The 14535-nt window shown below is 44.4% G+C and overlaps 1 protein-coding gene across 4 annotated transcripts in view; it reads right to left on the bottom strand.

The window, feature by feature from the left end:
* Positions 1 to 14535, bottom strand: part of RALY (RALY heterogeneous nuclear ribonucleoprotein) — a 211073-nt gene that overhangs the window by 31762 nt on the left and 164776 nt on the right. For all 4 annotated transcript variants that reach the window (XM_053393945.1, XM_053393946.1, XM_053393944.1 and 1 more), the window contains one exon: positions 2217 to 2480. In XM_053393945.1, the coding sequence (XP_053249920.1) occupies positions 2217 to 2472 (256 nt within the window). In that variant the 5' untranslated portion in view covers positions 2473 to 2480. The remainder of the gene's footprint in view (positions 1 to 2216; positions 2481 to 14535) is intronic.

The following is a 14535-nucleotide window of genomic DNA, read 5'->3' as shown; positions in this document are numbered from 1 at the left end:
CAACAAAATAATAAAATACAATAGTCTATTAAACATTAAAAGCTTCCCTAAACAGGGCTGCCTTCAGATGTCTTCTAAAAGTCTGATAGTTGCTTTTCTCTTTGACATCTGGTGGGAGGGTGTTCCACAGGTGCCACTACCGAGAAGGCCCTCTGCCTGGTTTCCTGTAACTTGGCTTCTCGCAGTGAGGGAACTGCCAGAAGGCCCTCGGTGCTGGACCTCAGTGTCCGGGCAGAACGATGGGGGTATGCAAACCATGTGATCTACCAATGAGCCATGGACCCTTTCAAAATTTCCCAGGCTTTCCCAGCTGTGCTACTTGAGATCCTTCAACCAGGGACCTCAGAAAATTAACCTGTAGTACTGAGCTGCTAGGGAGTTTAAAGAGAAGCAGATGTGATCTGAATGAGAAGATTCTATCACTTTTCAACAGTAACAAGGGCTTTGGGCAGAGTATTACACCTACTGTATTAACACAGAGCATATACCAATAATGAGCTATATTGGATGCAGCATTCAGACTTTTCAATGAAAGCAAGGTTTAAGTGAAGTAACCATTTCCATCAGGACATATTTTCCACAGTAAGTTTGCTTACATGTTATGTTTGCAGTGCAGGTAATCAGGATTATCCCCAAGGAAATTTGGTAGCTCATACTGTTCTCTCCTTTCATTTCTAGTAGTTCATGATTAAAAGCCTCTCCTGCGCTGCGTGATCATTCATGGCTGTTTAGTGGTAGATGGGCTGCTTTTTGTAATATGTGAACAATTGGGGGCTGCGGTCACATATCATGGAACCAAAGCATTGAGAATAAGCCTTTTGCATTTTTCACAGTGTGTGCCACATTAGGTGCCTAATTTGATTTGGGACCTCTCGGTGCTGCTGTATCGCATACTACAGCAAACATCATCATCACTTCGTGTTCAGCAGCTGGCAGCCTCACTGCAGAAAATGAAATCCTGAACACCCACACACCTGGTTTTAGAACATCTGTTTGTCTTGCAGCAAAGACTCAAAACGGATCTGCAACAAATTGCCTCTAATAGACCCAAGTTAGTTGCAAAAGACTCAGAATCAGCAGAAGAAGGTGGGTAGATGACCTACAAGCAGGGCTGGCCTACTTCTCTAATGCTTCCTAGCTGCCTTTAAATTAGGGCTGCAGTTAGCTTAATTGGCAAATTAATTAACTAAAATGTTAGTTGATTAATCAGCAAGGGCCCCCTGTAATAAGTCAGGCTGCTAATGAAGCAGAGACTTAACCTATTTTTGGGGCTATTTGGCTAGATTTCCTGTGACTGCTATACAGGTAATGCATAAAAGTTTATTAACATTGAATGGTAACTTTTGTTTACTGCAATATTGTGCTTTTTTGTAATGTTAGTTATAATATGCAGATTTAATTAAATCAATTAATTAATTCATTTATCAGTTAAAAGGCACCAGATCAGTTATTTAAGTGGTTGATAGCTGGCACTTTCATTATACACCTTCAGGCACCAGGCAAAAACATTCTTCTTCAATCAGGCCTTTGGCTGATGAATATCCTAAACCCTTTTAAATATGTTTTGGGGGAAGGTTATTGGTTTGAGAGGATTGTTCTTGTTTTTATCATGTATTTTGTTTTGTTGTATTTTTATGTTGTGAACCGTCCTGAATACAAATTTAATAAATAATAGTAACAGTAATAATGTAAGCACTGCCCCTCAATGTAATCCTCTCTTTGAGGCAAGTATTTGCAGTATAAAGTTGTAAAGTGCGAACATTTTACTTATGCAGAAGGCAAATGGGTGCAAATCAACGTTTGCTTCAGAGTATATGAGAAGTAACTCGACAAACAACAGGCTAGTTCTTGACACTGCTTATTGAACAGGAGTAGAGGGGATCAGCTCCAGAAATTAATACTCCTCTGAAACCAAAGCTATTTTCTTTCATGCCTCCTCCAAGGCGAGAGAGCTTATGGCATAAGTCCTCTTAAAACAACCCGAGGAACACATTTTTGCATAGGCTGCCTAGCCTTGCAACTCAAGGTTCTATTTCAAGAGTACAACTTTCCATGCAAAAGTCAAAACTCTGTGATATTCATGTCAACTTCACATGGGAGAGGCCTTCCCCCAGTTCCACAGGGACCTTCAGTTTTCCGAGGGTTCCCATCCACCTTAGTCTGCACATACCAAGTTGCAAATAAAGATATTAGAGAAAGAGGCAACGAGTCCTTACCTAATGTCTGCCCGGCGAGTACTCTCCCATTCTCCCCCAGGACAGCTGCCCGTGCGTGCCTCTCGTTTGAGTACTGTACAAATGCATAGCCCTTGTGAACAGAGCAGCCCACCACCCTGCCGTACTTAGAGAAGATGGTCTCTACGTCTGACTTCTTGACCACTGCTGTGTTGAGGTTCCCAATGAAGACTCTGGAGTTGATGGACTTGGGGTCATTCTTGTTTGTGATGTTACTCGTCTGCACTTTCAGTGACATCTTGACACCTGAGTAGGCAAGATATAGGGAGGGTCAGGAAGGCACCGGCATCCTAAAGGAAAAGAGCCTGGTGGCGCCAGGCAACGGTGGTCACATGGGATTAGAGCAAAATGATCCGTCAAAAATATGCAGAGAACAAAGTGAACTGGTGACAACCAAAGCCCATTTGTCAGGTGTTATTCATGCAGAAACTAAATCCTCACAAAGCCTGAGGAACAGCGGTCTTGTGGCACCTGAGACCTCAATCAAGCCTAATTTTAGGTTTATAGTATCCGGGGTCTGAATTGTGGAGGTTTTTTCCTTATTTAGGAAAGAGGTCCAATCAGTAGAGAGAACTATTCCCTTTCTTTGTGTCTTTACTACAGAATAACAAGAAATAGGTCACAACCACACCATGCATTTAAAGCACATTGTTTTCCCCAAAGATTCCTGGAAACTGGAGTTTGTTAAGAGTACTGGGCACGAGAGGGAGTAAACTACAGGTCCCAGGATTCTTTGGGGGCAGCCATATGCTTTAAATATATTCAACTCAACGGCACTCTAACAGAAGCCAGTTGAAGGGCTCTTGCTAGTGCAAGGAGGGTTTATCCCCTCTCTTTGCCCCATGTGGTCACATGCCTCCCCCAGATCTTGTCAGGAGAACCCTGAGAAGAGGAGGGGGTGGGTCATTCCATCAAGCAAGCAGAAATTCTTGTGCTGGTGGAACAATCAGAAAAGCATAACATTGAATCCCTCTCGCAGTGTGGATGCGACCATTGTTACAAATTAGGGTTGCCACATTACAACTTGGGGATCCTCTCTTTTGTTTTCAGGTCCACCAATGAAATGGGAGACAAAACAGTAATTGTTTCTCCTTCTCATTTGACTCCCCCCACTTTTGTCATTTTTTTCCTTTCTCACCTGCTGAAAAGCATCCTTGGAGTTATCAGGGCAAAAGAAGTCAAGAGAGGAGGGTAAGTACAAGAATCTGAGGGAATTCATGACAGGTGATGCTACACAGTGCTTCATATTTCCCACTATGGGCAAACGAAAGAGCAAATCTCAACCCACTCCTCCCATCAGCACTGGCGCAATATGTTTTACTGCCCGGGGTGATAGACAAGATGGCAGCTCATCCCTTCCCCACTCAGATAATAAATTCCATGTACAGAATCCAACCTGACTGGCACTTAAATTTTTACTTCATCACTGGTTGCCTCCGCTGTACCTCAGGGCAGGTATAGGACTATGTGACAGCACAGTTCTGTCATCCCTGACTTTGCTGGCCCTTCCCACTCCTCAGTATTTGCTTCCTGAGGCAGTTGCCTCACTCTGCCTCATGGTATGACCAGCCTTGTCCCTTTCTAATGGGTCTTTAAGACGCCATCTGTATTATACATTTAAAGCAGCATTGTACTACCTGAATAGTCATGGCTTCCCTCAAAGAATCCTGGGAGCTGTAGTTTGTCAAGGCAGCTGAGAGTGGTTAGGGGACCCCTGTTCACCTCATGCAGCTACTGTTCCCAGAATTCCCTGGGAAAAGGAATTGACAGTTAACCACAGATGGGGACTTAGTGGGAATTCCTTGCTTAGGTGGATGTACACAGAATTACTACTTCAGAAGGAATGCTACTAATAAATACTAATAAATATTAATACTCTTATGATAGAAAAGAGACAGTGGGATAGCTGTTTGGGTAAGATGGTGGATATTCTTGGGTGTCTGCCCAGGCTGAACAGGAACACATCACAAAAAGAGAAGGATCTCTGAAATCTTATCTGAACCATCCCAGTTATAAGCAAAAGAATGTGCTATACTATGAGGCTTGCTTCATACTTTCTTCACACACAAACATTTAAGAAGCTTTTACTACACCCTGACACCTCCCCTGCTGTGAGAGCCCCTCCTTGGAAGACTGAGATAGGGACATGCCAACTGCATTCAAAGAGAATTCAAAAAGCCCTCTCTCTCAAATGTCTCTTCTCCTTGAATCGTAACCCTCTCTGCTGAAAGTTGCCTCCCAGGGATGTGAGGAAGGGGGTGTTGAACAGCCCTCTGCCTTCCGACACTCCACTCCCCACCAATTTCCACCGGGGGCCCTTCCTGATCCTGTGGGCCAAGGGGCAAGGCCTGTGTGACTTTCCACCACCTCCCACGGTGAAGAACAGCACACCCTGAATACGCTTCACTTTACACCACTTTGGTCTTCCTTCCTGAGCCGTTTGCAAGATTGGCTCGAGTAGCTGTGAGAGGCTGTTCTCTGGCAAAGACTCTTCCGCCTGCCAGTTCGATTGCACTGGGCTGCGACAAGGAGGACTGAGCCCCGTTCTCAATATGCAGAGCAGCGCTGGCCTTGGAATACCATGGGGCATGTCAAATTCACCTTTCCCACTCCTCTCATGCCTTCTGCATTATTCATGCCCCCCGGATCAATCTGAATAGATCTGAGCAACGCATATGCAATCCAGACAGAGCACGGAGCCAGACTTTATAGCTTTAGCTTTCCATTTTTCACTCCCACAATGCAATGTCAACACGGTCTGTGTCAGTGGGCTCAGCTCCCAGTAGGTAGTTCTTAAAAAAAATATCAAACATCAAATCTGAGCTGTGAGACAAGACAAAGCTATTCATCTCTCCTAGATACACCAGCTTTCTAGTTATCCTGGGCTGAAAACTTTCATAGACTGTGTATGCATCATGCACTTAAAGCACACCCCTCTGAAATAATTCCGGGAACTGTAGTTTGCTAAGGACCCTGGGAATTGTAGCTCTATGAAGAGTTAACCCCCCCACAGAATTCTTGGGGTGTGTGTGCTTTAAATGTATGGCATATATGCAGTCTTAGGTACAGTGAGGCAGGCTTGGCACATGGGGCAAGGAAGTGTACGGTTGCGCATGAATATGTGCAAGGGGCACAAGCAACAGCAGTACGGTACTAGTAGTCCCCCACCAATATTGTTTTAAGTAAGGCTTTAGGAAAGGGGATATGCAACGAGGCTGGGATATCTGACGCGCCTTTAATATTTCATTAGCTGCTTTCCAAAGGAAATGTTGCTTTTGCTTGTTCTGAAATAAGGCTGCAATCCTCTATACACACAGGACCTCCTGAAACAAGAGGGGGCTTACTTCCAAGTAAATGTATACAGGACAGCACGGCACAACAATTTTTTGAAGAAGAAAAACACACCAAAGTTCTTTTTGGAGCACTTGGGATGATTGCAATAGCATTCCATGCAGCAGATTAACCATTAAGAACGTAAGTAGAGCCCTGCTGGATGAGGCCAATGGCCCACTGAGCCCAGCATCTTGTTCTCACAGTGGCCAAGTGGATGGCTATGGAAAGGCTGCGAGCAGGGCTTGAGTGTAACAGCACTTCGCCCCTGTGCTGTTAATTATAAGAATTGATGCTTTTGAATTATGGTGCTGGAGGAGACTCTTGAGAGTCCCATGGACTGCAAGAAGATCAAACCTATCCATTCTGAAGGAAATCAGCCCTGAGTACTCACTGGAAGGACTCACTGGAAGGACAGACTCACTGGAAGCTGAGGCTCCAATACTTTGGCCACCTCGTGAGAAGAGAAGACTCCCTGGAAAAGACCCTGATGTTGGGAAAGATGGAGGGCACAAGGAGAAGGGGACGACAGAGGACAAGATGGTTGGACAGTGTTCTTGAAGCTACCAGCATGAGTTTGACCAAACTGCGGGAGGCAGTGGAAGACAGGAGTGCCTGGCGTGCTCTGGTCCATGGGGTCACGAAGAGTCAGACACGACTAAACGACTAAACAACAACAACTATTTAACTTTAAGAATTGAGGTCTGAATTTGCTTCCCCCCTCCCCCCCTCTTTTCCTTTTGTGTCATGTCTCTTAGATGGTGAGTCTGTAGGCAGGGACTGTCTTGCTTTATGAATGTCAGTGGTTCTGGGAGCCTTTTTGGCTGAAGAGCTGGGCAAACAAACAAACAAACAAATATTGATCTAAAAGGCTCCCTAGAGACCAGTGTCCATAATTTCCCTAGGCATTTTGCTCTTTGCTCTTGCAGGGTCAACATTTGTACTTGGTTTCCTTTTTTTAAACAGAGAAAGTTTGTTCAACTTTATCTCAAACCCTTGCTTAGCCAAAAGAAAGAATCATTGACTCTGACAAAGGGACAAGAGGTGGGGCAGCTTGCAAGCATTCTTGGAGGACATAGATGATCTGGAATAACAGAATCATAGAATCAGAATGGTGGAATTGGAAGGGAGCACAAGAGTTATCTAGTCTAACCCCCTGCAATGAAGGAATCTTAGATCCATTCCAATCTGGGTTCAGGCCTGGCCATGGAAGAGAGCCGCCCTTGGTTGCCCTGATGGATGATGTGGATAAGAAAACAACAACCCAAGCTTGAATCCTGACAAGATGGAGGCACTGTTAGTGTGTAGCTCCCATGTCTGGCCAGTTGCCTACTCTGGATGGAGTTCCTGTCAGGAGTTCAGCCTACACTCAAGTAGGACCCTGGCAGAGACACATGCCCAACTGGCATGTTCCCTCCCTCCTGGTCGATCATTCGGGAGCTTCAAAAGCTTTCTTCTGCCCGAACATCACAGCGACTGATGCCAACAGACATCGGCACATTTAGGGATCCGCAAAGTCTGTGCAGCTCATGTGTGATAGACCTCAGCAACTCAGCATTTTGGCTAATCTACTTTATTTACATATAAACGCACACAGAGCACTGCAACATGGCTCCCTCTCTCTCTAGCATCAGACAACAAAGAGAAAAAGAAGAAAGGACAATAGTCCCACTTCACGGAACAGGGTAACACAAACATCTTGTATCCGTCACATCCCACTCTGTGGAGTCAAAACATATACCGTCATGTGATAGAATCCCTGCTCCATGATTGCAGTCATGGGATTTTTGTCTAACAGTTGCAGCCACCCTGAAGAAGCAGGTTTCACAGTTTTGGGGGTGCTTCTCGATCCAGCTCTGTCACTAGAGGCTCAGGTAGCCTCAGTGGCAAGAAGTGCCTTTTATCAATGTGGCTGGTTCAACAACTGGATTACTGCCATGCACTTTATGTGGGGCTTCCCTCATGCTTAATCTGGAAGCCGCAGCTAGTGCAGAATGCTGCAGCACAATTGCTGACAGGAGTGGGATCTTGTCGGCATACGACACCTGTGCTCAGAGATCTTCACGGGTTGCTGACCTGCTACTGGGCCAAGTTCAAGGTGTTACTATTAGTATACAAAGCCTTAATGACTTGGGACCATTTTACCTCATGATCACCTAACCCCTCATGTGCCCACTCAAATGCTTTGATCGGCAGAACTGGCACTACTGCAGATGCCACATAACACCCACCCCACATTTGTAAGGACTCAATTGTTTGGTGGGGCAGCAGCTGCCCTTTGGAACTCCCTGCCTATTGATATCAAACAGGCACCTTCACGGCATAGCTGTCAACTTTTCCCTTTTCTTGCGAGGAATCCTATTCGGAAGAAGGGAATTTCCCTTTAAAAAAGGGGAACATTGACAGCTATGCTTCACTGTATTCTTTTTGGTGCCTGCTAAAAACATTCTTGTTTAGGTAAGCTTATCCAGATGCTTAGAATTGCTGGTGTGAATTTTAATCTGTTTTAGTATTTTAACTTTTTGTATGTTTTAAAGTATTGTGATTTTTTTCTTGGTTTTATTTTTTTATATTTTTTGTAAACTGCTTTGATTTTTTTTACCATCAAGCGGTGTATAAATGTTTATGAAATAAATAAATAAGCGAGCAAGTGAACGATCCGCACATCCTCTGCCCTTTTCTATTTTGAGCAGCTCCGACATTGATTCCTTTCACAGCAGGCCTTCATCAGGTGCCATGTTTTGGCTTCCTGTCTGCATCTGAAAAGTGAGCTTATCACTGAATTTCAGCATCTGATATGTTTTCATTCTCTCTCATCATCCCTATTCTCATGACAAGCTGAAAGAGAAGAAAGGGAATGGAGTGAGTTATTTCTCACTCGGGGAGCTCGAGTTTTCATCAAGCTTTGACCTGATTGATTGCAAAAACCTTCCGGTCACTTGTTAAAAGCCCCAGTGAATGTGTGTTGCTTTCCATTCCACTCCCACCCCCAAATGAATTATAGTTTGTCCTGGCAAAAGCATTAGCTTGCTTCTCTGAAAAAGGGGTGAAACAGTACTTCCAACTGCGTAATGACAGCTGAAATCTAATATTGCACAATTAGGGAAGAGATTTGACCCACCCAGGGAGAAGTTCACTGTTGAGTCGAAAACCATTGTGAGGCCACATCCTAAAAGACTTACATATAGTCTTGATCCAGCCAAAATGATGTGTTAATAATCACAATAATAATTAGTAATTTGGCTTATTAGCTGCTTACTACAAAAGAGTCACTAAGTGACATATGGAAAATTAAGGACACTTCTAGGCTGTTGCTAATTTGGGGAAGGATTCAGTTATGTACCTGCAAATTCAAGTTGTGCAGTTATAGCTGATTTGCAGCTCTTGTGAAACCAACCTGCTTCCCCCAAAGACTGGACTTTTTGCAATAAGGAAAGTGATGTGAAAAGGCACAGGAAAATGTGGGATAACGCTTGCACCATCTAACCTCTCTGTAAACAGCGCAAATGCTCAATAAATAGATAATGTTGTTTAAACAACTCCAGATGGATGCTCAATAAATAGGTCATCTGATAGTGCCCCAAGAGCAAAAGGCGTAGCATAAAATCAAAAACAGTACATGACAATAAAGCCATTACAATGACCATAAACAGAAAAAAGCTATCTTTTCTATTCAGTTCTATTCTAACTGCCTCTACTAGTGCTTTTTGTGGGATGTTACCACTATTCACAGAAATCCTTCTCCTTATCACCACTGACTCTACACCAAGCAGCTATTTACTTGCCATCATGTAGCTTGAGAGATGCCCGTTTAATGTTCTTGCTGGTGTGAATTATAATTATAATTATAATTCACTGTGGTTGGAAAGGAGAGCAACAAATTCAAGTTTTAACAAGCGACTGGAAATAAATATAGAGCTTCCACTGGGGGGGGGGGGGGGAGGCGGCATCGTGAGTCAGGACCTCTGTGGGCTTTTAAAAGGGTGACTAAAGAGTTAAAGAAAAATCATCTTGAGCATGTGCTAAGAGTGCGTTAAGATCTTTGGGTTGCCTCGATGTCCAATTGCCAGCAGAGCTTCATTATGTGGCAATGTAAGAAAGGGGCTTTCTGTTTGGTAGCACCCTAGTTATGGAATGCCCTCCCCTCTGAAGTATGTCTTCTTTCATTTTGGTGCCAGCTCAAAACACACTTTATTTACTCAAGCATACAGTGGTACCTCGGGTTACATATGCTTCAGGTTACATACGCCTCAGGTTACAGACTCCGCTAACCTGGAAATATTACCTTGGGTTAAGAATTTTGCCTCAGCATGAGAACAGAAATCGTGCTCCGGTGGCGCAGCGGCAGCGGGAGGCCCCATTAGCTAAAGTGGTGCTTTAGGTTAAGAACAGTTTCAGGTTAAGTACGGAGCTCCAGAATGAATTAAGTACTTAACCAGAGGTACCACTGTATATTGTGTTGTTGGTGGTGATAGTCTAAGGTTATTCATACTCTATAGTTTTATAGATTGGGAGTTATTTGCTGTGTGTCTACTTCCACAGATGGTGGTGTGGAAGTGAGGCACCTATTATTTATGCAGATTGTTTTGGTGTGCTTGGAACCTGGCCCTGGGATCAGTTTCAGTTAGCTCAGCGTCTGAGGTCTTGAGTTCAGATCCTGCCATCTTCAGGTAGGGTTGGGAATAATTCCCTGTCTGAAACCTTGGAGAGTCTGTGATAGTCAGGTTTGATAATATTGAGCTAGATGATGTAGTTGGCTGCTTAGGCCAATCACTCAGACCACCCAAGTGGAGAAAAAGAGACATTAACTTGTAACAAATCTTGGTTGTAATCACAAAAATATTGCAATTTCAGTAAGTCAGAACCAGGGCTTATGATTCATATAGGAATTATGACCAGCTAATTTCAAAGTATGTGCCAACCAATTAGAATCTTGGGCAACATCACTAAGTGATGTTAAATCAGCTGCTTCTGTGTGCATTGCCTAGAATCCAGTGTCTTGTGCAGGTGATTGCAGGTTTCTGCTTGGCCAGTAGGTGCCGCTGTTAATTTGGGAACAAGCCTCTCCCTGGCTCTGCTGTTTAGGTCTCTGATTTATTCTTCAAAGCTCTCCTAGCCCTGGAAATTACCGTAGCTGAGACTAACCTGGTGCCTTCCATTTGTTGTGGACTGCAGCTCCCATCAGCCTCAGCCAGTGTGGCCAAAGGTCAGGGGTGATGGGAGCTGTAGTCCAAAGCATCTGGAGGGCACCAGGTTGGGCTGAGATAGGAAAACAAACTGAGAGCGTCCACTGCTCCTCCTACCCTTTCCCTCCACGCTTGCTCTCACCTTCATCCACCCAGGTGTGCTGTGCAGCAAGAGAGTGCACATGACATGGACCACAGAGGGAATCTTATCCATGCCAACAGCAATTAGAATATTCAAGGTGTGGCAGCTCCCTTTAACGGTGTGTTGCTTACTTCCGGAAAAGGTAAGATGAGATATAAATGCAATAGACTTATTTTCACCAGCTGAATTGTAAACTGCCATGTCCCTAGCATGCTACCTATAAAATACCACTAAACCTGATCTCTCTGAACAAATAATAAACAGAAGAAGAACCACTGTGATCACAGTTGAAATGGAACTCGTCTTTTCTGCCTAAAGAGTTTATGGTGTTACTGGGGTATCTATTTAGAAGGCATTTTTTTAAAGAAATCAATTAATAGGTGCAATTAACTGATTAATGGATTGTTAACTAAAAATAGAGCTAGGATTAATCAGAGCTTGCCACCTGGGCTCTCTCACTCCTTCAGCTGGGAACTTGCCAGCTCTGGGACTTACTGTTTCCCATTCTTTTCTCGTCTGCTTTGCCACCTGGCAGCAGCTGCTGGAGAGATCTCCCAGCTTTTAATGGTGGGGCAGACAGATTAGCCTACCAGCCTCAGCCCTGATGGAGCAAAAAAGCAGAGGAAGTTCTATTCTAAACATGCCAAACAGCCATGTTCAGAAGCAGTATGCCAATGAATACCAGATGCTGAGGGATGAAGATGCTTCCTTCTCTCCTTATGAACTTACTAGAGTTAGCTCTTTAAAACGGCTCATGAGAAAATTGAGGGTGGGGGCCTGAAGCCCATCTCCAGCTGAAGAGGGTCCCACAGGACATGTGGGGTTTTGATTCCCCCTCTCAGTTTCCCCAGAGGTAACTCTTTACAACACCCACCTAGCAAAGCAACAGAGATGTTTCTCTGCTAAGGGGCTGCTTTGAAGAGCTGCCTCTGGGGAAATGGGATGGTGACAATGTTCGGTAAGATAAACAAAATGAAAGTGTGTACGTGTGTGTACAATGGTACCTCTGGTTACAGATGCTTCAGGTTACAGACTCCACTAACCCAGAAATATTACCTCGGGTTAAGAACTTTGCTTCAGGATGAGAACAGAAATCGTGCTCTGGCGGTGTGGCGGCAGCAGGAGGCCCCATTAGCTAAAGTGGTGCTTCAGGTTAAGAACAGTTTCAGGTTAAGTACGGACCTCCAGAATGAATTAAGTACTTAACCTGAGGTACCACTGTATTTCCATATATCCCTCCTTCCTTCACTTTGAGTTCTTCTTGCCCACATTTTGGCCAGCAGAGCACTTGATACAGGATAGTGACATCCCTTCAACTTGCAGGACTTGCCAAGTTAGTTCGGAAGACCTGAGATTAGCTGATATAGCAGAGGAGATCCTGAGCTGCATGCTCGAGTTTGCCAACAATGTGAACCAGATTCGTCTTGAGCCACCTGCTATGCATGTGAAATCTGCCACGCACATAAAAAGCGCATCGCATTGCACTGCCCTGGTCCTTGGCCAACAATGTAAACTGGAGTCATCTTGAGCCACCTGCTGTGCGTGTGAAATCTGCCATGCACATAAAAGTTGCATTGCATTGGGTTGGCCAACAATGTGACCTGGAGCCGTCTTAAGCCACCTGCTATGTTTGTGAGATTTGGTTCACACAGAGATGTTGTATCGCATTGCACCACCATTTGCTGGAATAGGCACCTATCAGGTATGTATCTAATATAGAATCATAGAATTGTAGAGTTGGAAGGGTCCCCAGGGTCATCTAGTCCAACCCCCTGCAATGCAGGAATAACATGTGTCTGATTAGCATCCTTTTGACTAGACATTTCAGAGTAAAGGCCCTTCAGAAATGCCCTTTAAGTTCTTGTTAGGAGCCTTTTATACTGGCTTGTTTTAACTCATTATCTGCTCAGATAATGCCTTCTTATCCTTACTGCTCCAGGCTATTCTCAAAGATTCAGACGTGGATTCCCAACTTTATCATTAAGCCTGACAGGAGCAGATAGGGAGAAAACAACAACAACAACCCCCTACTCCTCTGAATATCTTAACATATTAAAGTAAAAGTTCTGCTTCACACCTTATGCTATGGTTCCAAAGAACATAAATGCCAGAATCTCAAGTGCTGTCTTAAGAAAGCATCGATCTGGTATTAGTCTAAATGCTTCTCAAATGTACCCTGAGCAATTAAATTCACAAAAGGTCATATCTCTGATCAGCTGGTTCTGCCTGTAAATAATATCATCACTGCCAGTGTGTCGAGCTACAGTTCGGAAATGTGGGTAAACAGGCCACCAAGGCATAGCAAGAAGCAGACTAAGTGCCTGAAGAATTCAGGCAAAACTGGAATGGGGTGACAGATTTGGGTGGCAGCCACTGGAGCTCAAACAGGCATTCATGACGGGCTTAACTAAGCATGTGAGAAAGGGAGAGCATGCATGAATATGCTAGCTCTCCTTCGCCCTTCTAACCACCCTTCTCATGTTCAAGAATGACTATGTGATGGGCAAGCCTCCCATAAGAACCTAAGAAGAGCCTGCTAGATCAGGCCAGTGGCCCATCTAGTTCAGCAACCTGTTCTTGCAGTGCTCAACTGTGTCAGGAGCTCGTCCTACTCTAGACTAGGACCCTGGTAGAGACACATGCCCGACTGGCATGTTCTCTCCCTCCTGGTCGTTCGTTTGGGAGCTTCAAAAGCTATCTTCTGCCCGAACATCACAGCGACCGATGCCAGCCGACACCGGCACACTTAGGGATCCGCAGAGTCTTCGCAGCTTGCGTAACAGAGCTCAGCAACTCAGCATTTTAGCTAATCTACTTTATTTACATATAAATACACACAGAGCACTGCAACATGGCTCCCTCTCTCTCTAGCATCAGACAGCAAAGAGAAAGAACAAAGGACAATAGTCCCACTTCACGGAACACAGTAGCACAAACATCCTGTCTCTGTCACTTCCCACTCTGTGGAGTCAAAACATACACCGTCATGTGAAATACAACAATCCCATGACTGCAATCACGAAGCAGGAATTCTAACAAACTGGATGCCTGTGTGGAGTCTGCAAGCAGGACCTGAACACTCTCTCCACGGGGGATTCCCAGTGGCATTCAGAGTAATTTGGAACCCTGATTTTCCAGGGTTCTAAAACATGCAGGGACCATCACCAAGTGCAGTTGCCCTTGAACATGCAGAAGACAATGAGGATGGGAACATGGAGTCAAAGCTAGCAAGCTCATGCACGATTCCTGCTCTCTGCATGCTTAGTTAAAGCCATTGCTTAGCTCAGATGTTGTTGTTGTTGTTTTAAATAAAAGGATTAGGCAAAAGGATATGTTTATGAATGACTATTACTCATGATAAACCACATGTAAGCCAGATGTTTTAGGCTATGCAGTCCATTCCAATGTTCAGTTCAGGAAGTCCCGTGTTAGACTTCATGCAAGAGAGGTAATTGTCCAGGTAACTGTCTTGCTGCTCTCAAAGTCCAGACATTTCTCCTAATGTTCAACCAAAATCTTCCTGCCTGTAACTGAAGCCCATTAGATATTGTCCTGCCATTTGGAGCAGCAGGGAAGAAGTCTTTGTTCCTGTGGCAGCTCTTCGTACCTTTGAAGAGAGCTATGGAATTACTGAGACAAGATC

Source organism: Podarcis raffonei, chromosome 6 (assembly GCF_027172205.1).
Source record: "Podarcis raffonei isolate rPodRaf1 chromosome 6, rPodRaf1.pri, whole genome shotgun sequence".
Lineage (NCBI taxonomy): Eukaryota > Metazoa > Chordata > Lepidosauria > Squamata > Lacertidae > Podarcis > Podarcis raffonei.
The sequence above is the reverse complement of the archived record's forward strand: the minus strand, read 5'-3'. Positions and strand labels throughout refer to the sequence as shown.